Here is a 25314-nt window from a genome sequence, read left to right as displayed (position 1 = left end):
ATATTATATCATTTTAGAACAAGTTCTTTGCTTAATTTTTCCTCCGCAACCTGTTTTCTGGACTTGGAGTACATATATTTTTTTTCACTCCCAACTTTACTTTTCGACTTTATGCATACCACCAAGCAATACTTTTCAAAATTCTTTATTACATCAGTTTAGAACGAATTCTTTTTTTAATGTTACCACCCAAAACTCCATTTTTCAACTTAGAATAAACATCTTTTTTCACTCCCAACATAACATTTTCGATTTTATGCATGCAACCGCAATGCTTTTCAGTGTCCGGTTATTTTCAGCTAATCCTATGATAATAGTGGTTTTAAAAGAAGGATAGGCGTGGTCCCGGTATAAAGCAGGTAGCAGTGAGAACAGTTTCCACAAAAGTTGAATTTTTTTTATTATTTTTGGAATAACTCATATACTTTTATTAACACTTTCAGACCTACAGGGGCCTCCTCTACGGTATTTTTCAAAGGAAGAAAAGTCTGGTCCCAGTATAAAGGACAAACAGTAAAAATCGTTAGCACCAAGACTGAAAATTTACTTCAAGTTTGACCCAATACTACAATAGTCAAATAAAAATATTTACGAAAATTTATCATTTATACATAAAATAAAAATATTAAGAACATGAAATTAAAAAAACTTAAAATTCAAGTTACATGAATTAAGAAAGAAAAAATGAAACACTTGATAAAACAAGAGCATAGAGCTCATATGACACTTGTGACGAGGCAAGAAGAGCTAAGAGCCAAGAGATCATATTGTATGAGCTCTAGCAAAATTCTATGAATCAATAGATTGATTTAAAAGGAAAATAAGAGTTTTAATGCTGGTCAGGATTTAAAATAAGAGCTCTGAGTCACGATGTCCTTCTAAATATCAAAATTCATTAAGATCGGATCACCCACTCATATGTTATAAATACCTAATTTTTTCTAATTTTTCCTCTCCCTTTAGCCCCCCAGATGGTCGAATCTGGGAAAACCACTTTATCAAGTCAATTTGTGCAGCTCCCTGACACGCCTACCGATTTTCATCGTCCTAGCACGTCCAGAAGCACCAAACTCGCTAAATCACTGAACCCCTCCCCCCAACTCCCCCAAGGAGAGCGAATCCAGTACGGTTCCGTCAATCACGTATCAAGGACATTTGCTTATTCTATCAACCAAGCTTCATCCCGATTCCTCCACTCCAAGTGTTTTCCAAGATTTTCCCCTCCAACTCCCCCCAATGTCAAAAGATCTGGTCGGGATTTGAAATAAGAGCTCTGAGAATGGATTCCTTCTAAATATCAAATTTCATAAAGATCCGATCACCTACTCGTAAAATAAAAATACCCCAATTTTCACGTTTTCCAAGAATTCCGGTTTCCCCCTCCAACTCCCCCAATGTCACAGGATCTGGTCGGAATTTAAAATTAGAGCTTTAAAGCGCAAGACTCTTCTAAATATCAAATTTCATTAAGATGGTCACCCTTTAGTAAGTTACAAATACCACAATTTTGAAAATTAACCCCCCCCCCCATCTCCACCAGAGAGAGCAGATCCGGTCCGATTATGTCAGTTACGTCTCTTAGAGAGGTTTTTATTCTTCCCATCCAGTTTCATCCTGATCTCACCGCTTTAAGTATTTTCTAAGACTTCCGGTTCCCCTCAACTAACCCCCCCCCCCAATTACGCTGGATCCGGTTGAGATTTAAAATAAAAATCTGAGTCACGATGTCCTTCTAAATATGAAGTTTCATGAAGATACGATCACTCCTTCGTAAGTTAAAAATATGTCATTTTTTCTATTTTTTCAAAATTAACCTCTCCCCCCAATAGAGCGGATCCGTTCCAATTATGTAAATCACGTAAATCTAAGACTTCTGCTTATTTTTCCCACCAAGTTTCTTCCCGATCCCTCCAATCTAAGCGTTTTCCATGATTTTAGGTTCCCCCACCCCAAACTCCCCCCAATGTCACCAGATCCGGTCGGGACTTAAAATAAGAGCTTTGAGACACGATATCCTTCTAAATATCAAAGTTCATTCAGATCCGATCACCCGTTCGCAAGTTAAAAATACCTCATTTTGTCTAATTTTTCAGAATTGACCCCCCCCCCCCAACAACCCCAAAGAGAGCGGATCCGTTCCGGTTATGTCAATCATGTATCTAGGACTTGTGCTTATTTTTCCCACCAAGTTTCATCCTAATCCCTCCACTCTAAGTGTTTTCCAAGTTTTAGGTTTCCCCCTCCCAACCCCCAACCCCCCCGCCTTGTCACCAGATCCGGTCGGGATTTAAAATAAGAGCTCTGAGTTACGATATCCTTCTAAATATCAAATTTCATTTAGATCCGATAACCGGTTCGTAAGTTAAAAATACCTCATTTTTTCTAATTTTTCAGAACCAACTCCCCCCAACTACCCCAAAGAGAGTGGATCCGTTCCGGTTATGTCAATCATGTATCTAGGACTTGTGCTTATTTTTTCCACCAAGTTTCATCCCGATCCCTCCACTCTAAGCGTTTTCCAAGTACTAGGTTTCCCCCTCCCTACTCTCCCCCCAATGTCACCAGATCTGTTCGGTATTAAAAATAAGAGCTCTGAGACACGATATCCTTCTAAATATCAAATTTATTTGAGATTCGATCACCCGTTCGTAAGTTAAAAATACCTCTTTTTTCTAGTTTTTCAGAATTACCCCCCCCCCCCAACTACCCCAAAAAGAGCGGATCCGTTCCGATTATGTCAATCATGTATCTAGGACTTGTGCTGATTTTTTCCCACCAAGTTTCATCCCGATCCCTCCACTCTAAGTGTTTTCGAAGTTTCAGGTTTTCCCCTCCCAACTCCCCCCTCCAATGTCACCAGATCTGTTCGGGATTTAAAATAGAAGGTCTGAGACACGATATCCTTCTAAACATCAAATTTCATTGAGATCCGATCACCCGTTCGTAAGTTAAAAATACCTCATTTTTTCTAATTTTTCAGGATTAACCCCCCCCCCCCCAACTACACCAAAGAGAACGGATCCGTTCCGTTTATGTCAATCATGTATCTAGGACTTGTGCTTATTTTTCCCACCAAGTTTCCTCCCGATCCCTCCACTCTAAGTGTTTTCCAAGATTTTAGGTTTCCCCCTCCCAAATCCCCCCCCCCCCCAAATGTCACCAGATCCGGTCGGATTTAAAATAAGAGCTCTGAGATACGATATCCTTCTAAATATCAAATTTCATAGAGATTCGGTCACCCGTTCGTAAGTTAAAAATACCTCATTTTTTCTAATTTTTCAGAATTACCCCCCCCCCCCCAACTGCCCCAAAGAGAGCGGATCCGTTCCGGTTATGTCAATCATGTATCTAGGACTTGTGATTATTTTTCCCACCAAGTTTCATCCCGATCCCTCCACTCTAAGTGTTTTCCAAGATTTTAGGTTTCCAACTCCCAACCCCCCCCCCCAACCCCCAATATCACCAGATCCAGTCGGCATTTAAAATAACAGCTCTGAGACACGATATCCTTCCAAACATCAAATTTCATTGTGATCTAATCAACCGTTCGTAAGTTAGAAATTTTTCTATTTTTTCCAAATTAGCGGGGCCCGCACTCCCCCCCCCTCCAGATGGTCAAATCGGGAAAACGACTATTTCTAATTTAATCTGGTCCGGTTCCTGATACGCCAGCCAAATTTCATCGTCCTAGCTCACCTGGAAGTGCCTAAAGTAGCAAAACCGGGACCGACAGACCGATAGAAAATTATAGACTTATTCTGAAAAATCATAAATTAATCTCTTAATTCCTTAAAAGAAAAGAAAAAAAAAGAAATACTCATGTCATTAAAAAGGCCATTTTAGCCCCCCTTGTCGCTTAGTCGAAACCCAGATCCCTCCAAGAGAGTCTGGGCACAGACCGGACTTCCCCCCCCCCCAGTGGTTGCGAGCCGGTCAGAGACCCCTTCGGACTGAGCGGGATCACACCGCATTACGACTCAAAAGCTCTATGCCTTCCCAGGGCTATAACATAAAATTGCAGTTTACCGAATATTATAACAAAGTGAAAATATAGTCAAACTCTAAAACTGTAGAAGGGTTTATGTCCTAAGACGAAATCCCATGATCTGAGTTTGATCATTTCTAAAAATAACAAGAAATCAGAAAAAGAGGTTTGTATTAAAAACCCAAGTGAAATTATGGTCAAACTTCAAAACTTTAAAAGAAGTTTGGTGAATTCCTTTACTCTATGTTTATCGAAAGTTTAAGACAAATAAAAAAATGAGATAGTACAAAAAGGATGTCTTTTCGAGTGTATTCTGAAATGTTCGCGTGTCAGAAAACAAACTTTGGAGAAAGAAGAAAAGATTATCGTCTAGTCTTAGATGCATGAAAAAAAATTACGCTTAGCAAAAAAAAAATGTGACAGTAAAGCTACACTATCTTGGGAAATCTAAAGGCCCCCCAAAAATGCGATAAAAAAGCCAAAAATATTCATTGAAAACAAATATGATATGAAAACTGGACTGCACTGCAAAACGTAAAACCCCATTTACTGTATAAAAGAAAAGACTTTTCTTTTTCTTTATTATCACGTTATCTTTATTTGTCCTGAACTTTCGATAAACATAGAGCAAGGATATACTCCAAACTTCTTTTATAGTTTTAGAGTTGACCACATTTTCACTTGGTTTTAATATGCAGTAAGCAACAATTTCATATTCTGGCCTTGGGAAGGTATAGAGCCTTTGAGTCTTACTCATGTTGATTTCTGCTGGTTTTGAGTTTTGACTTGGTTATTTATTTTAATTTCTGTTCGTTTTGGGTTTCATTTATTTATCGACGCTGATTTTTGGTAATTTGCCCTTGATATATTGTTTTATTTTATTTCTTGGTCATTTTTGATTTAATGGCCTTCTTATACTTTTCTTTGAAATTTTATTTTGTGAAAAAAGTTTTTTTTAATCAATACTCGAAAAGACATACTTTTTCTGTATTGTCACATTTTGTTTATTTGTCTTAGGATTTGATGAATCTAGAATAAAGATACAACCAGGGATTTCTCTACATGCATAGCTAGGGACCTCTACATATACTAGAAAACATGGTCGCTACGGGATTCGAGGTGCTACTATTAGATAATCCACTTGTGTTAGAAGTTCAACCTCAAGTCGTTTTATTTGTAGGTAAAATGGGGTTTTACCATTTGCGGTACAGGGTAGTTTTCTTATCATAATTTCCTACAATAAATATTTTTGGCTTTTTATCGTGTTATTTTTTTGGGAGGGGGGGGTGTAAGTGCTTTAGATTTCCCAATATGGTACAACTTCACTGTTGTATTTTTTTTGCTAAGCGTCCTCAGGACATAAACTCATCTAGAGCTTTTAGAGTTTGACAATATTTTCACTTTGTTTTAAATATAAACTATTTTCCGGTTTCTTATTATTTTTGGATTGATCAAAGGGGAATTCCTCTTAGGACATAAACCCCTCTAGAGTTTTGCCGTATTTTCACTTTGTTTTAATATTCAGTAAAGTGCAAATTATATTTCGGCCTTGGAATAGCATAATGGTTTTGCGCCCTACTCATGTTATTTTCTGCTCATTTTAAATTTAACTCTGTTATCTATTGTAATTTTTGTTCGTTTTGGGTTTCATTTATTTATCGATGCTTATTTTTGATAGTTTACTCTTGGTTTGTTTTCGCTCATTATTGGTTTAATATCGTTCTTTACCTTTCTTTGAAAAATTTACTGGGTGAATTTTTTTAATTAACACTCAAAAAGACATAGCTTTTCCTTATTCTCAATTTTTTTTTGGTGAATTCCAACACCTTCTAGAGAAGGTGTTCACCTTCTCTAGAAGGTGAACACCTTCTAGAAATTAAAAACCATGTTTTACTTTTTCATTTTCATAACATTCCTCTCAAACCTTTTTTTTTTTTTTTTTTTTTTTTTTTTTTTTTTTTTTTTTTTTTTTTTTTTTTTTTTTAATTGAAGCACACACATTATTTCTTTCCAAACATTTCTTTTTCGACTTTTTCTTTATTATCAGATTTTCTTTATTTGTCTTGAACTTTCGATTAACATTGATAACATAAGCAAACTTCTTTCAGAGTCTGACGGTATTTTCACTTGGTTTTAATATTCAGTAAACTGCAATTTTATGTTCTGGTCTTGGTAAGGCATAGAGCCTTTGAGCCCTACTCATGTCAATTTCTGCTCGTTTTAAGTTATGACTTGGTTATTTATTGTGATTTCTGTTTGTTTTAGGTTTCATTTTTTTATCGACGCTGATTTTTGGTAATTTACCCTTGATATATTATTTTATTTTATTTCTTGGTCATTTTTGATTTAATTGCCTTTTTACTTTTTACTTTTCTTCGAAATTTTATTTTGGGGAAAAAGTTTTTTTTTATTAATACTCGAAACGATATACTTTTTCTGTACTGTCACATTTTCTCTATTTGTCTTAAGCTTTCAATAAACCTAGAATAAAGATACCACCAGGGATTTCTCTACATGTATATCACGGGATCTTCAACATATACTAAAAAACGCGGCCGCTAGGGGATTGGAGAAGCAACCATTAGATAATCTATTTATGTTAGAAGTTCAACCTTAAGTCGTTTCTTGTATACGGGAAGTGGGGTTTTACCTTTACAGTACAGTGTAGTTTCTTATAATATTTTCTTACAATGAACATTTTGGGCTTTTTGATCGCATTTTGAGGGGGTTCTTTAGATTTCCCAGTATGGTGTATCTTTTCAAAAGTATGTCTTTTCTAGCACTGATAAAAAAAAAACATGTTTCACAAAATAAGTTTTTCAAAGAAAAGTAAAAGAACTCATTTAAGCCAAAAATTAGCAAGGAATAAAATCAAATAATCGACCAAGGATAAAACTACCAAAAATCAGCATCGATGAATAAATGGAACCCTAATGAACGGAAATTAAATAAATAACTATAACGTATATGGGTATAATGATTATTATGAAGGCTACTTCTTTTTTTTATTTTGCTATTTTGTCCCGTGATATCGAACAGTTCTTGGTAACGAATTGTAAGTAAGGGATGATACGGCTCAATAGTAACTGAAGCTCAAAACACGGAATTCTGGTACCAGTAGATATATATAAAAAAAATTGGCTTATTATGTTGATTCCAAGTAGATAAGTTTCATTAAGTTTAGTGTTACAGATCAAAGGCTCTGAGCCTTAGAAAATTTGCCCGATTTCCGGGAATGGGGGAAAAACCCTAAAAGTTGATTAATATTAATGAAAATCACACCATCAGTTCAGCATATCAGAGAACCCTATTTCAGCGGTTTTAACGTCCTATCTTCAGAAATGTTGAATTTTCTTTTCTTTTTTTTGCCGGATCAAGAATCACGGATGCGTGTTTATTTGTTGTTTTTTGTTGCTTTGTTTTTCCCAGGGGTGATTGTATTGGCCCTGTGGTCCTAGATAACGGGAGAGGGCTAATTTTAACGAAAATTAAAAGTTCTAGTGCTCTTTTTAAGTGACCAAAGAGATTGGAGGGCAACTATGTCCCCTCCCCCGCCAATTTTTTCCAAAATTATCCGTCAAAATTTTGAGATACTATTTTGTTCATCATATTTAAAAGGCCCAGTAACTATGTGCTTGGATATAACATAAACACCCACCCCACTTCCCCAGGGGAAATGTCTTTAAGTTATAAAATTTGCCCATTGTTTACGCATAGTATTTTTTATTGGGAATTATGCATAGATTTCGGTTGGGGGGTGGGAACAAATTTTCTACTGGGGGTTTTTCCACAGAGGGATTTTCCGCGAGGAGGGAAGTTTCCAGGGGATGAATTTGTTTGGAGATATTTTACACTGGGGAAGTTTGCCAGAATTCCCATACAAAATTATTTTTATTTGTCTTGTTATTTTTTTCGTCTCAGTTTTACTTGTGGAGTTGTTAAGGGTGATTATCCAGGGTAAATTTTCACCAGGATTGAATTGTCTAGACCATATCTCGATGGGAGGGGGATATCTCTGTGCAGGTGAGGTCATATTTCCTGGTACTATTTAAAAAAAATGATCAGGAATTAAATTAAAAAAAAACAAGTTTTCAATTGAAAGTATGGAGCAACATTAAAACTTTAAACAAACAGAAATTGTTACGTATATGAAGCAGGTTCCCCCTCCTCAACCCCCTAAAGTTTGAATTTTGTCCCAATTCTATAAGACTGACTCCCGAAATATAAGGGTCGTTTAATTAGAACAATAAGAAGCTTTTTTAAAAGTGCTAAAAAAATTTAGCGTAAAGAGGGAAGTGTTGAGGAGGGGGCAACCCTCTTTATATACGTAATAATTTATTTTCGTTTTAAGTTTTAATGTTGATCCTTACTTTCAGTTGAAAACTTTTTTTTTTATTTATACATTCAAGTCACCAATTTCTTTCGCTTTTTGAATTGTTTGATGAAAAGTTGACGGTACATTTTTAGGTCAAATTATGCGGTGGCTGCTGTATTTTATGTGCCGCACTGTGTATTGTTATAACTGTGGCTACAATAGTTGTTCATATGTCACGCTTACAAAGTTTACACGAATGTGTTTACCAGGCCCAACGCCACAGCTGTACGTGCACAGTTCGACTACCCACGGTTCTCCAGACATCACTGAATAGCAATCAGCTTACGCTACAGTCGAAGAATATTGACCTTGGGTATGAAGAAGGTAGAGTATAAATTTTCTTGATGGCAGGTTGATTGAATGTGAAAATGTCTTTAGTGCTTATCTAAGCCTCAGTTGGGTAGATTTCAATCTAAAGGATATTTTGCTAAAATTCCACTTCTCCGATCTTTTACTCAGTTTTTTTTTTTTTTTTTTTTTTTTTTTTTTTTTTTTGAAACAAGATCAGAGTTCTCACAATTTCTTGAAAATTGCTTTCTGGCAAAACAAACTAGATCTTGCAAAGCTATGATCAGTAATATTTCATTCACGGCTCTCTGACTTTTTGGCAATAATTACCATAGGCCTACTACTAGATAACCTAACTCTAAATGACATAAGAGAAAAATAGATAATGAAAAATGATTTAGACCAATCAAACCAAGCATATTTCATTTATTAAAAAAAAATACAATATAATACATATGAACTATAACATTCAGCCTTATAACAACATACTTATATTTCAAAAGTCTAGCAGGATAATGACTGAAATCATCCCGTAAATAGATTGAATTTATTTAGTTAAGAGTTTTCTCCAAAGCTCCTGACGTTGGGGCACCTAGCTCCTTCCACTAAAAAATTTCGCCCGCAATTCTGCGTTGGTACCCTTACTTTACTTGCACAACTTTTATCAATTGCTGCAATTTTTTCCTCGTATACACTTCTTTCGTTCTTGAATTGTAATTTCATAAAAGAGTTGTACGTCAAATTGTTGTTTGATATCACAATAATAAAGATCAGCAAAAATAGATACACTGTATTTTCCTCCTGAATGAATTTAACGTTAGTTTTGAATACGAGTTTGAATGTTAATTTTCTCTCTTTAGAAATATGTTTACATTCATTTTGCCTTCTGTGTTTTCTAATCAGCGGTGTTGCGTGGAGAAAGATTTTCAAGTTCAATCTGTCCCACAAAATGGTTAAAATATCATGTCATAATAATTTGTACTCTGTACCTTTATAATAGCTATAAAAGAAATATTTCACGTTCTTCCCCCTCTTAAAACCTTATCCAAAATGAATTCTTGGCTATTCCCTTTTATATGTAATTGATTAAAAAATATCGAAAAAGAAATTTTCTTAAAGGAAAGTAAAGAGCCGTATTAAGCTTAAGACTAGCAGAAATAAATTACTACAGTAATTTATAACGAACAAAACTTAAATAAGCAAGCATACGAATAACAAGTCCTAATAGAAATGAATAAATAAATCTTAAAACGAGTAAACATTAAATTGAATACTCAAGTTAAACTTAAAACAAACAAAAATCATTACAAACTGAAGTTTGGCTATTGCCTCCTTCTCCCTTCTAACCATAGAAGTCTAAAGCTCATTGTGTATTTTGCATTATATTGGAAACCAAATGTGTCTTGAACAGCCATTAGAAAAAAAAACTATTAAGATTAAACTTCATATTTGATATATAATCATTAAATATCTCAGATTTTTTTATTTCATTGTAATTTTATTTTTATTTTTCAATGTTGTAAACATAAAATGATAATTGTAATATAATTCGTTTTCAGTAAAGTGTAAATGACGCAGTAGGCTTTAGACTCGTATGACTAGGGAATGGGAAGGGAGCAGTAGTCAAACTCCTGTTTGTAATGATTTTTGTTTGTTTTTAGTTTGACTAGAATAATGAATTTAATTTTTACTCCTTTTAAAATTTGTTTTTTCATTTACATTAGTACCTTTTATGTGTATTTTTACTATGATTATTTAATTCTTGTTCTTTATGGGTTTCATTTATTGTTTATTAGTAATTTCTGTGCGTTTTGAGTTTGTTTTACAATGGGGATTTATTTCTGCTAGTCCTAAGTTTAATATGGCTCTTTACGTTTCTTTGAAATACTCCTTTTTCGGAAAATGTTTCAATTATTTTTTCTGTTCGTTTTTGATTGTCATAGTTTCAAGTTTTCCAATATCCCCCGCTTCAGTATTGTCTTTTTTTCGACATCAAAGTCTTAGATTATTAAAGTTATGTTTTTTTTTACATTAAATTCAATGTTCAACATCCTCCTTAGCATTTCCTGAAAATGGTCACAAATAGATGTAGTAACAGGTGAAAGCAGTCGAACTCAAATTTGCAAGTCATCGCAGTTAAAAGTAGTCACAGTTGCAGTCGTAACCAATCTCACTTGCAGCCGCAATAAAAGTAGTAGTAGTAGTAGGGGACATGAAAGTTTCAAGTTAATACCCTTGCCCGTTCCTAAGATAGTGCAGATACGAATTTTGATAGCTTGGATGCTGTTAGTTTCTTTTTATTTAGCTATACTTGCCCCTCAACATTTGCTAAAACTTTGCTTCAATACCTTTAGCCTTTTTAGACACACCCAGGATCAAATATTCCTCCCTTTATCAATGATAAAATGGTATGTAAAAAATGAACAAAATAAATTTCATAATTTACATTCCTTGCCCCAGCTATTGTCAGAGCATGGATTCCCCAGAGTCATAGCTATTATACGTTTTGGCTATTTTGAATAAAGTGGCCTTTTGAAATTTTCACCAGTATTATGGGCGCATCCAAAAAGGCAAGAGGCGGTTGGTTGGGGTTATTGCCCTCCATTCCTTTGTTCAACATCCCCATCAACATGCGTTTAAAGTTTCAACTTAATACCATAGCTGTTCCTTAAATATTGTTGTTGTGTCTTTTTGACAATCCCCTTACATTTAGTTTGTTTTGACCTAATTTGGAATCCACGTTTATATTTTCTAAGAGTTTTACCTGAATACCCTTAGCCTCAAACTTGCCCTCTTTTCCCGATTAAATAAAAAGAAAAGATTTTTCTTTATAAAAAAGTAAAGAACTAAGCTATGTCTCGAGTAGAGAAAAAAAGGAGAAAAAAATACCAAAAATTATAATGAACAGTGAACCAAAAGTTAAAAGAAACAGATGTTAGACTTAAAAAAAATTACCATTAATGAACTTATAATATACCAAAAATAAAATAAAACTATTACTTAACTAAGACTCGAAATGAGGAGAAATAACTAGATATATGAACTGGGAAGTCGTCCGCCGTGTACCCCAATTATAGTTAAATAAAAAAATTAAAAGACAGATGTTAAAGTTAAAAGAAACAGTTATTGCACTTCATGAAAAATGAACTTATAAAGTACAAAAAAAAAAATCATATTCAACTCAAACTCAGAACGAACAGATATTTCTAGCTTATGAACTGCGACGTCGTCCTCATTGACCCCTAATTATAGCCCAATTGTACCCCCATTATTAGTAATGGTAGTGGCCTGCAAGTATCGCCTTTTGGTCAATTGATATCCCTCTTTAAGCATTTCTTGAAAGTTCCAACCTAATTCCCTAATCCACTCCTAACGAACCTCTTATAAAAATAATTGGAAACTTATATAACTTACAACACTTTGCCCTAGGAGATGTGGGGTGTTGTGTCATCCCCGGAGATATAGTTATTTGACTTTTCAACTATTTTGAACAAGATAGCAATTCCACAATTTTGATCAGATACCTTTGATGAGATTACATCTAAAAATTGCTTGGGAGGGGGACTGATCACCCTGCAATATCTCTTCAACATTTGAGCAGATGATTTTTCTTTAATTAATCCATGCTCGTTTTAACAGAAGGAAAACGAGAAAATATGGGTCCATTCTACTTCATAATATGTTCAACATCAATATTTTTCCAAAAATAATGCCTTTGAAACTTTGTCATCAAGTAAGAATGTCAACCTAGTGATTTGCAAAATCGAAAAATGTTTTATGCTTGCTGCGTCGTCACGTTTGCTCAAGTCCATTTTTTTCTCTGATATTTAGGATGCTTATGCTTCCTATAATCTATCAGTTTAAGATTAGAAGATCTTGTTTCAAAACTTTCAAAAGTGGAAATGGATACACCCTCTATACCAAACAGTTCGTGATAATGAAGTGTAGTAAGGACCAATCTGACTCAATAGTAACCGAAACTCTAAAAAAAATTTATGCTGATTGTAAATATATAAGTTTTGTCAAGTTTAGTCGTACCCGTCATAAGTTACGAGCCTTAGAAAATTTGCTACATTTTAGAAGATAGGGCAAAACACTCCCTAAAAGTAATAAAATCTTAACGAAAATCACACCATCAGATTTCTACAAAATCTACAAAAATGTGGAATCTTTATTTTTTGCCAGAAGACAGATCACGGATGCGCGTTTATTTGCTTTTTTTCAGGGGTAATAAAAGTTCTAGTGCCCTTTTTAAGTGACCAAAAATTGGAGGGCACCTAGGTCCGATCGGAATTGTCCGATCAAAATTTTGAGATACTATTTTGTTTATCATAGCTAAAAAGCCCAATAACTATACCTTTGGATAAAACTCCTCCCACGCTCATACGTGGGAGGATCTTTCCATGGAGAAATTTATCATGAGGGAAGAGAATTTCCATCAAGGGGCCTGCAGGATTTTCTAGCATTGACTGAAAAAAAACAATGAAAAAAAAAATGTTTTTTTTCAGCTGGAAGTAAGTTGCAGCATTAAAACCTAAAACGAAGAAATTATTACGTACATAAGGGGGTTTGTGTCCTCCACAATACCTCGCTCTTTATGCTAAAGTATTTTTAGTAATTTAAACTATTCTACGGCCTTTTGAGATTCAGCGGTCATTCTTAAAGAATTGGGACAAAATTCAAGCTTTAGTCTAAAGAGTTAAGCATTGACGAGGGGGCGGACTTTAACTTTAACTTCTTAGAGTACTTTCAAATTTGAAATACGGCTGCTATTTAGATGTGGGTAATATGTTACTATATGATGTCACACAATCTATCTTAATGCTTTGACTTATCATGTATCTTTACTTAGACAGCGCTATAGCGATGCCTGTGATTTTTGTTCGGCTTTATGGGACCCGTCGATATCAATACTATTTATGCATATAAATCGGTGAACCCACAAACCAATCAATTTAATAAAAAATCATATGAAATATTTCAGTAAGTCATGTATATTAAAAGTTTTGTAGGCTGCAACAAATTAAATCTTACAGAGTCAAAATCCATTCAAAATTAAGAGAAAATGAATAGTGCGAGTCCGGGGCTATTAAATTTTAGAGCTGAATTACGAGATTGAGCATCCTGTGGTGGGCTTGGGGGAAATGGAAGGGGGATACGTACCGCAGCATTAGTCGTGCATCTGGCTGAAAAAAACCGATTGTGTGAGACATTTACCTCGCCAACCCGGAAACTTGCTTACGCTAGTTTATACAATTCGTCTGCAGCAGCTCATTGCTGACAATTTTAGTAAAAGCCAAGCATAAGTACTAATATTTATGACTGTTAATGTGTGTTTTTTGCTCATAATTAATTGCGTAATGCTTTTGAATTAACCATGTAGTGTGTTTTATAAATAGTTGCTTTTCTTCACTACCGCTTGAATCCCCCATTGCACTTCCCCCCCATTTTTCAATGGGGGCTGAAGGGCCAAGAAACGGAGATCAGCACCGCCGGTACGGACTGTAAAGTCTAATGCCGTATCCTTTACCTTTTTTACCTTTTACCGCTTGAATACCAACTACTTCAATAGCAACCCCTCTTGCCCCACCCCACCAATAAAATATTGTAGCTGCCCCCCCCCTGATTACTACTAGACGGTCTTAACAGTACTGCTGAATTTCTTTGAATGTTTAATTGCTGGATTTTTTTAATTCCGTCAGAGGTTGTATAAAAGCAATTCAAATTAATGTTTTTCTATTATTTTTTTTTCTGATTAAAAAGAAAGCTTGTTCATTGTGGGTTATTTTATTCATGTTCATCCATATATTACATCATCCTTGAATTGGAAAAGATACAGATTGATGATCCTTTGCTTAATAATCAATCTGTAGATATTGTTGATTACTATGTTGCAGCATAAGCGTATGTAGTAATTAAAAAAAAATGTTGCCGAAGTGTGTATGATAACATAAACTAGTTTAGCAAGAAAGTACAATTTTAGCTATAACAAGATTTTTTTCAATTGGACCAATTGGAGAGAGGCGGAAAGAGAGAGAGAGAGGGAGGGAGAGGAAGAGACGAAGGAGTGAGATAAAGAGAGGGCGAATAGTATAAGTGGTAATCGTAGCAACTATCGAGTAGGAGAGCTGCTTCAAAAAGCAAAACACCCTGTACAAATAAGGGTACTTGTCTATTATATAAAACACAATCGAGAAGTGAGGTTTGGTTATTGCTAATTTCAAAATTTTGAAAACCACAACTTGGAAATATGCTCCCGGAACGCAGTGTTACACTTCTAAAAATCTAAGCAAATCAAAGCAGTGTTCTATCACTACTCAAAGCAAACTAACCGGCCTCCTCAAGGATCGCGTTAATAATGAACTAAAATGAACTAGGTCAAAAATCGCGTTAATAATGACCTTTTCTTTGACTTTGAGACGGTCGGCCGACGCCAGAGGTCCCAATTTAATAATTCACAAAGAACCTTCACAATTTTCCTAATATAGTATTCTGTTTTCATCATATTTTATTGTCATCAAAATTCACTTCTCCAGTGTGTTTTATATAATAGACAAGTACCCAAGTAAGTGAATTATTCGAAATACAAGTTACAAAACATGAAATTTCAAAACAGTACAGCTAAAAGACCCGCACACGTGCTTTTTAACTTGGCTATAACAATAGGTGTATCGAACTAAAGTAGCTGTTGAAAATATGGCTCCCATATAAACAGGCACCCGAAGGTCACCTAAGACTCTTAAGGGACGTATTAATCAAGTCCCTGTCTTTACGAACTCTTTGGAATTCCGTCGCAAGTATTATGCATAGTAATTACCATTTCTAGTCATTAAAATCAAATTAATCATTAGTACGTCAATCAATGGCCACGACTTTACGGCTACTGAAGCAAGGCAAATACATTCAAGCCTAAGACGTGTTTTTGACAAAAAAAATTATATATTTTAATTAGATAAAAAGGCAAATTTTTTTCAACTGAAAGTTATGAGCAGCATTAAAACTTAAAAAACTTAATCTTTGTTGTGTCTGTTCTTTAATTCCTCACTCTTAATGCAAAAGTCATACAGTTCTTCTATGTACGTATAGGTTCATTATGAATTGGGCCGTGTTATTAATGAGACCTATTTAACTATATTCTGCCTAAAATTTCACGGCAGGAGTAATTGATGCAGTAAAGTTATTTGTTTGAAAAAAAGCTGTAATTCAAATTTTTAGTGAATATACTCAATTATCAAACAATTCGTGGTAACGAAGTTTATGAAGGAGTGACCCAAGCTAATAGTAACCGAAACTCTTAAAATAGAAGTTTTGATAATAATATGTGTATCGAAAGAATCGGGTTTTACGGTAATTAAATAGAAAAAATTTCTTGTTTAAGTGACGCAATTCTCCTAAATCCTTCGCTTTCTAGACTAAAGTTTGAATCTTTGTCACATTTCTTTAAGGCAGGACGCATTTTCAAGGAATCTTCCTATACCTCCCATGTTAACCATTTGGAGTTTGCCTGACGTTCTTGAATTAGTGATTTCGGCGGTTTTTATGTCAATAGAAATAAAAAAAATCTGGTAAATATTTTGATTTAATCAAATCTTAAATCCGACAATTATTTTTTTTATAATTCCAAAATAATTATAAAACCTATTTTGGGTTTGCATTCTAGATTACTATACTTGACACTGTTGTTGTGGGGTATAAAAAAATAGAGCAAAAAATTTACTATTCAACAATCAGAAACTTATTTCTATAATACATACTTCCTGGCTGCAGTCCCTTCAAATACTTTACATATTTGTGTTCTGAAGTCAAAATTCCCCTCAGAAGACTAGATCCAGCTGTAATCGGAGCGTGTGAGAATGCATAAATTACACCAAGGAACTAACCATTCGGATTGTTCAGGAGCGATTCAGTCAAGTATTAGTTAGTTGTAACCTGTTTAAACAGAGTCTAGAGAATAAGTAGCGTGCAGGCATCAAACTGCCGGTTAATAAATACATATAAAAAATTATATTGTATAGATAATTACAAGAAGAATTTCAGTTTCAGTTTTGATCTGTTTTGATGATGATTTCAATGACTGAAAATGATTTCAGTTTTGATCTGCTTTCACTGAATGGAGTGAATCTTGATTATTTTAATTTGATGGTTGCTCATGATACTTTTCCCCTTGTGAATATTCCAGCACGTGTTAAGAGTCATTCAGCCACTCTCATAGATAATATTTTTGCTGGTTCCAAGTATCTGGACCGTAGTTATGCTGCTGCGGTTCTATACCCTTGTTTGGACTTTTTTTCCAGATGTTGCAACGATACCTTGTGGTCGAATAAAGAGAATTGAATTAAAAAAGTGAAGAATCGGCCGTTAAAAAAAGAGAATTTACAGAAGTTTAGTGAAGAGTTAACAAGCATTGATCTTAGTGAAATTTTAGATATGAAAGATGACGCTTCTTGTGTATTTGATCGCATGATGGGGATCATACACCCTATATATGATAAGACTTGGCCATTGAAACGTTTGAAACCACACAAGGATGAGCCCAGGAAGCCTTGGGTAACTACGGAAATTTTTGAACCTTCAGCTTTAAAAAATCAATTGTATGCGGATTGTTTAAATAGTGAGTGTACCTAAAAACTGGAAGAATTCAAATAATACGCAATAAAGTGAACTCGGTGAGAAGAAGTGCTAAAAAAGAATACTTTGTGAATCAATTGAGTTTAAACAAGAATAATACTAAAGGAACTTGGAAGATTATTTATTATCTATTGGAAAAGAAGAAAGAAACTTCACCCAAGTCTCTTCCAAGGAGAAACTGTTAATGATAAAGCTATTATTATTGATAGATTTGCTGATTTTTTTTTAAGTATTGGCCAAAATGTACAGGCAAAGGGCTGATGAATTCTAATAATGATTTCCTGGACTAAGAATTTGTGGATGAAACAGTAACTGGAAGTGAAATTGAATTTTAGCCGTGTACTGGAGACGAAATTCTGAAGGTTGTGAAAACAATGAAATCTAATTCAGCAGGGACAGATGGCATTAATCTTGGGACTTCTAAATCAATGAAGTTTTATTTACTGCCATGCCTCGTCCACATAATCAATATCTCCCTCTAAACCGGCGTATTCTCTGATCCACTTAAAAGGGCTAAAGTCACCCCCCTTCACCAAGGTGGTTCTAAGCTAGATTTTCAAATTTATAAACCGATATCAATCCTACCCCTGTTTTTCACAATTATCTGAAAAAATTGTGCATAAAAGGCTTTATTATTACCTTACGAAAACAGGGATGTTAAATGAACCCAGTTCGGCTTAAGGAAAGGTCACTTGACGTTGGACGGCGTTCATTCCCTCTGGGCTACTGTAAATAAATACTTTGAACGTGGTAAAACTCCTTTGACTATTTTTATTGAATTTAGAAAAGCGTTTGAGACAGTGGACTTCTAAATTTCACTTAAACGTCTACAATCATTTGGAGTTCGTGGTAACTATCTGAAGTGGTTTGGTAGTTTTTTGAGTGGTAAATCTCTTTAAGTTGTATTAAATAATTGTTTTCCTCTCCTTTTCAAGTGAAGTTTGGTGTACCTCAGGGATCTGTCTTGAGACCACCTCTGTACCTTGTGTATGTTGATTTTATGCGTTTCTACTTACCTGAGTGTTTTATTACAACTTTTGCGGATGATACTATTTTAACCTTGTCTAGTCGATCCATCGATGATTCGTTGTTGAAAGTAAATAAGGTTTTAAATTCTTTTTTGTATTTAAAAGTTTGAGCCTTTTGTCAGTGAATGTTAAAAAAAAAACTAATTTTATGATTTATATAAGAGTTGGTAAGCAGTCATGTGTTGAAGGAGAGATATTTTTTAATAATAGGTATTTGTCACAGGTGCATGAAGTGCACTATTTGGGCTTCCAACTTGATTATAATTTGTCTTGGAGGCCCCATAGTGATCTTGTTGCAGCTAAAGTTGCTAGAGGTCTGGGAATTTTGCGCCGATTAAGGCATGTTTTACCATTATCAGTTCTTCTATTACTCTGCAATACTATTGTTGCGTCTTATATTTAATGGTTGTGTTCTCTGGACTAGTAACTTTTATGCAAATTTTAAAAGGGTGCAGATTCTTCAAAATAAAACATTACGTCTTCTTGGTATTTATTTATAAAATGTAAACGATACTGCGTCGCGTTTTAAGAAATTACGGGTGCTTAATATTGGTTAGATCCGCGATTATCAAGCTGCTATTTTTGCTTATCGGTGTTGGGATGATCTAAGTCCTACAGTTTCTACTGATTTTTCTTTTTTTTTCGCGTAAATCGTTCGATATACAGGCATGCGGTGAGGGAGGCGGACAATCCTGTTGTTGGGTACCGAGACACCACACTCGCAGGCTCGGGAATTAGGTACTTAGCTTTGACTATTTGGAATAATATCCCAGCTGGCATTTGGGAGGCTGAACACATTGGGTCATTTAAAATAAAGCTAAGAAACATTTATTGGGAAAGGATAATTAATTTTGGTATTGTTTGATAGTTCAGAGAGTGTTTTTGTCTTCTTTTTTTTTGGTAAATAATGTTTGTTATTGGTTGAGAGTTAGAGGATTGCAGCCGTCCGTCATCAGGCTTTTCGAGCCTTTCCTGGACGGTTGTATTTATATATAGTTTATTTTGTAGTTATTAGTAAATAAAATGAATTTCTCTAGATTTCCTGGCATTATTTAAAAAAGAACATGAATTAAATAAAAAAATTCTACTGAAAGTAAGGAGCAACATTAAAACTTGAAACGAATGGAAACCGTTCCGTATATTAGGGGATCTGCCCCCTCCTCAATACCCCGCTCTTTACGCTTAAGTTTGACCTTTTGTCTCGATTCTTTAAGAACGATTCTTGGAACACAAGGACCGTGTAGTGAGAATAAGAACCTTTTTTAAAGGTTCTTATAAAACTTTAGTATGAAGAGAGGGGTAATGAGGAGGAGGCAGTCCCCACATATACGGAACAACTTTTGTTCGCGTTAAATTTCAATGTTACTCCTTACTGTCAATAGAAAAACTTTTTTTTTGTTAAATATATTAAACATTCAGTTTATTTTCATTGGTTCTTTCTAGTCATCTTGATTATTATAGTAATTTTATATTTATTTGTCGTCGATATTATGAAAAACAAAATCATAGTGATCAAGATACATGTAGTTTTCAATAAAACAAAAATGACGCAAAAAGATTTTTTAGACTTTTACGGTTAAGGAAGGGGAAAAGGGGAGTAGCCAAACTCGTGTTTGTAACAATTTTTTTTCCGTTTTAAGCTTGACTTAAACATCCAATTCAATTTTCATTTATTTTAAGATTTCTTTCTTCATTTAAGTTAGGACCTGTTATCTCTATTATTTCTATGATTGTATATTTATTGTTTCTATAGTATATTTGATTTCTGTTAGTTTTCGGTTTGATTTATTGTTTAACGATAATTTCTGGTCGTTCTGAATTTCAATTATTATAGGAATTTGTTTCTGCATGTCTGAAGTTTAATATTGCTCTTTTGGCTCTTAAGGAAAAGCTCCGATTTTGGATATGTTTATCAATCAATAAAAGAAAAAGTTCAAATAAATTGAACTATGGTGCTGGATCTAGCTGGCTCAGGAATTTCGCCCTATCTTATTATAACTTGGCTAGCGATTAGTTTAATCTTGTTATGAGCTAAATGTGCATAGGTCAAAATTTTGGTGTTAGCCCCTCCCCCTCTTCCCGCAGAGGAGTAGCTATTGACTAATGACCTTTCAATAATTTGGAATTCCTTTTTGATAGTACGCAGTATAACATCACTTACAATTTGCTAAGTTTTTACTCAGATAAAATCTTCAATTCTTGTACATCCGTTTCGAGAGTTTTACTGTTTGTTTCGTTGGCTAAATAAAAAATATTAGTGTGATTTCCATAACATATAATATGCTGGCCTAGACTGATCTGAATACCCTTGTTTGCGACACAAATCCATAGGAAAATTTATAATAATTGCTTCTCCTTTTGGCCCCTTGTGCCTATGAGGTTATTCTTTTACAGCCTTTCCATCTATGAGTTCCTTAATGGCATTTAACACTACCTTTTTAGGTTTGGGCTTAAAAAAATATCGACCTCTAATGCGGGAGATGTTTCCTTTTTTATGATTGGTAATTATAAGCTGATAATCATACACTTTTCTTTTCTGTAGGTGGGACCAAATATACGTTTGCGGATACAATGGACTGTGATGTTGTACACGGTGCTTTATATTCTTGCCTAAGAGCGTTGTTTGCCCTTTCTGTTATTGGTATACTTGTTGCTCTCGCCACGGGCATGCTGGTTTATCAGCTCTTAGGGTAAGTATTTTGAACTGATCAAATCGAAAACTTGTATTGTATCGCACTGCCAACATGAAAATGGCTAACTTGGCCGCACGTTCGTACTGTCAGGAGTAAGATAGGGAGTAAGCTATCAATTATATTCTAGAAATTATTGCACGTTAGACAGTTTTTGTCTTATATCAACCAAGGGATTCTCCAAGGGAAAGGTGCCTACCTGGCACCTTTCGGCAACCTGGGTGCGATAACGCATGGTCGGTTCTACCTCGCCCTGCACAAAGTATACAGTGCGTAGCACCCAGAGGTGCGATGTGGCAGAAATACACCACGTGTGATGGGACAAGTAGCGCTTCGACATTCACACCAGATTGTGGAAAGTGGGCATTCTTCGGTACTAGCTTGATGCTTCTAACTCTTTTCCCTGCTTGGTAGTAGAGCCCAGTAATCTAATACCATACCATATAGTTTTTGCGTGAGTCAGTAGTTCAGTGGCGTTAATTTACAAACATTTACGCAAATCTAATTTTTGCTACAATCCGGCTGAGTTTCACCATGAGTAATAATTTTTATTACTCTTCTTTTTAATTGTTATTTATCAGGGGCAGATCTAGAAAAAAAAATCTTTGGGGGAGGGCACTAGACCAAGGGTGCCAGTGTTACTCGAGGTGGGCATCAAATTGAAAAGTTTATTTCAAAAAGGGTTAAAAAAGAAAAAAGAACGGAATAAGGGTGTCAGAGTTGTCTTGGTGGGAGGTTCACCCCCTCATAACCCATGGATCTGTTTCTGGCCTAAATTGCTTTTAACTCTTTCAGTCATCTAATTTCAACCAAATTAGCTATACAGTTAAAATAAATCGATAGATAGATTTATCACACGAAAGCCCTATTGGGCCATTCGCTATTTAGTTTGTCTACAAAACTAAAATTAAGGGTTTTTTTGAGTGGGGAGTGGGTAGGGGTAGTTAAAAAAACTACTCCTGAACACAAATTGATGTTGTAGGTTGCCTTATCATATCCTCATCATTGACGCCCAGAAACCGTACCCTAAACTGACGGGCTCTTTAGAAATATAATAAAAAAATCTGCCATAAAAAGAAATCAATCTGAAGATGATAATCTTGCAAGCAAGTTTAATTATATGATTAATTTTTCCTGAAAACGAAGTTTATCTTATAATTTTATGACGAAATGATTCGTAAACTGATCGTGCGATCAGTTTCATGTATGAATCTCTAACAGATCAAGAGCAAAATCTTGGGCATGGGGGCTACTGGACAAAGGGCGCCAGGTGGGCGACTCGAAGTGGGCACCAAATTGACAAGTTTATTTTAAAAAAGATTAAAAAAAGAAAAAAGAACGGAATATGTGTGCCAGAAGTGTCTTTGGGGGAGGGTCGCACCTTCCGACCTCACGGATCTGTTCCTGGCCTAAGATTCTTTTAACTCTTTCATTCATCTAATTTCAACCAAATTAGCTATATATTTAAAACGATATGTAGATAAATTTATTCACACGAAAGCCTGATTGGGCCATTCGCTATTTAATTAGTCACAAAACTAAAATTAACGATTTTTTGAGGGTGGAGGAGTTTTATTGTTAGTCAAAACTTACCTTCTGATTTCTGGGTATTTGCGGATATTTTACCAAAATATCCGGAAATATCCTTTGATCCCCTTGCACATTCAGCCATCAGTCTTCGTCTCTTATCTATTCTATGCTCGTGTCCAGATTTTTTATTTTTATCCGTTTTGAACTTTGAAGCTTTCATTATGTCATTGCGAATAGACAAATAGCTTTAACTGTGTTACCACGTTTATGAAATGTGCTAAAGGTACCACTTTTATCTTCAATAGGTGTTTCTATATTCGTGAAATAAGGGAAAGTTCCATGCTCGTAGAAAAATCTGCAGCAATCAAAGATTTTCATGCCAATTTTGTATATATATATATACTGAACCAGCTGAAGATAAATAATTTTTGTTTGTTTTAAGGTTTCAGCTTTGCTCTTTACATTCATATGAAAGCTTTTCTTTTTATTGTTAATTGGGTAAATCACCTACGAATAATTGATCAAATTGACAAGTTTGCTTAAAAGAAGAGTAAAAAAAGAAGACGGAATGCGAATGAGGGCATCAGAAATATCTTGGGGGGCCTAAGGCCCCTCCCGGCCCCCCAGGATCCACCTCCGTTATTTATTTAACGTATGTACTACTAGTTTATTTGAATATATGATTCATCATAGGTAGAATCAGAGGGTGGTTTCGGAGGTACCTCATTTCATTTTTTACAATAAAAATGTTTTGATCACGAAGCTAGATTAAAACTTGCGTATAAATGTCATTTGACTCTTTGAAAGCTAATATATCTTCTTACAAACCCACATAAAGACTTATTACAATTACTACAATAAAACATACCCCAACATCAACATTCTATAGGAGAATACAGGTAATAGGCTACCCAAGCAACTCCTCGCGTTATGGCACAATAATTTGAGTAATATATAATAAATTCTTGATATATAATGATATTAATTGCTGAAAACTCAGTTGTTCAAAAACCTATTTCACTGTAATATTTATCTTTGATGTTGTAAGCACAAAACAAAACATTTTTAGCCTAATTTGTTTTCAGTAAAGCGCAAATGACTTAATGGGCCTTAGACATGAACCAAGAAGCCAGTAAGCAAACTCTTGTTTTTAGTGGTTTTTGTTTGTTTTAAGTTTATTAGAATATTCAGTATAAGGATTACTCCATTTAAGATTTTTTTTTTATTTATTCATTAAGCTGTTGGCTTATTCATTAAGATTTATTTATTTATTAAGCTGGGGATATGTTATCCCCATAAGCATAGATATTTGAGCTTTCAATGATTTTGAACATGATGTCTATTTAAAAATTTTAATCGAATATTTTCGGAGGAAGGGTAACTAAAAAGGCAAGGGAGGGGGCTGATGGCCCTTTCGACATGTTGAGGGGGTGTGTTTTAACACCCCCCTCAACATGTCCTGAAAGTTTCAACTCAATACCCTTAGCCTTTCTTAAACATTGCAGATCGTTCTTTTGATACACTGGATGCAGATAGTGGCTTATGATTTTGTATAACATACCCCTCAATATTCTCCAAGATTTCACCTTAATACCCTTAGCCTTTTTAGATACACCTATAATGAAATATTTCCTCTTTTCCTAGTGATAAATTCCGCATGGAAACAATGAACATATTGTATAATTTACACTCCTTCACCCAGGGCTATGGCCCATGGGGACGCGAAATCCCAGGAAGTATGACTATTATGCCTAGTTTGAACTAGGTATAATACTAGTTTGAATAAAATTACAATCTCAAAATTTTGATCAATGTTGAGCAGAGGGAGCACCTAAAAAGAGCAAGGATGGGGTGATGGTTGCCCTAAAATCTCTTTTCAGCATCTCCTCAGCATATCTTGAAAATTTCTACTAAATACCTTCAGTTGTTATTTAGACATTGCTGATATTCTCTTTTCACAACCAGGGAGCACATAGTGTCTTGATTGCATTCAGGATTCCTCTTAACATTTCCTTAAATTTTCACCATAATACTCTTGGCATTTTTGAGACTTATGATCAAACATACTCACTTTTCCTATAAAACTCCTTATACACAACAATGGAAAAATTGCATAACTTATAGCCCTTGCTCGGAGGCTGAAGGGAGGTGTGGCAATCCAAAAGGTATAGTTATTTGACCTTTGAACTATTTTGAACAAAACGACTATCTCAAAATTTTGATCTAATACAGTTGGGAGGAAAAGGGCGTCGGGAGAGGCCGGTTGCCCTTCGATTAGTTTTGACTCTTAACAGGGGAACAAAGCCTTATATGTTAACAATAAGCAACTTGCAGAATTTACAGCCCTTGTTCCAGGGGCTGTGGGGGTTCGTTTCAACCTAAGGAGCAATGTTATTCGGCTTTTGGACTATTTTGAACAAAATGTCTGCCTCAAAATTTTGTTTGGGTGCATTTGGAGGAAAAGGTGTGGGAGGGGGCCAATTGGACTTCTAAAACGGAACTAGAACTTTCGATTTCCAATCGAATGAACACTCTTTTACTAAGAACCTTATATATTGAAAATGGACAACCAGCATAACGCATAGCCCTTGCCCGGAGGCTGGGGGTATCTAACCTGGAACCCTAGTTATTTGACCGTTTTTCCGAGAAAGATTTTCCGAATTCTGCGTTTTTCTGAAAGGTTAATTACTGTACAAAAATTTCACTCACTACAGACAAAATGTTTTGTTGTGGCAAGGAGCCTGAAATCACCCAAAAATTGATTACTACTTTGTTTTTCATTATTTAACT

General features: G+C 34.9%; 1 protein-coding gene across 5 annotated transcripts in view; it reads left to right on the top strand.

Moving 5' to 3' along the window:
• LOC136030079 (uncharacterized) overlaps positions 1-25314 on the top strand; it is a 142793-nt gene that overhangs the window by 86160 nt on the left and 31319 nt on the right. For all 5 annotated transcript variants that reach the window (XM_065708761.1, XM_065708752.1, XM_065708768.1 and 2 more), the window contains exons 5-6: positions 8453-8684; positions 20847-20994. In XM_065708761.1, the coding sequence (XP_065564833.1) occupies positions 8453-8684; positions 20847-20994 (380 nt within the window). The remainder of the gene's footprint in view (positions 1-8452; positions 8685-20846; positions 20995-25314) is intronic.

This window comes from Artemia franciscana, chromosome 1 (assembly GCF_032884065.1).
Source record: "Artemia franciscana chromosome 1, ASM3288406v1, whole genome shotgun sequence".
Classification (NCBI taxonomy): domain Eukaryota; kingdom Metazoa; phylum Arthropoda; class Branchiopoda; order Anostraca; family Artemiidae; genus Artemia; species Artemia franciscana.
This window is presented reverse-complemented; position numbering and strand designations above follow the sequence as displayed.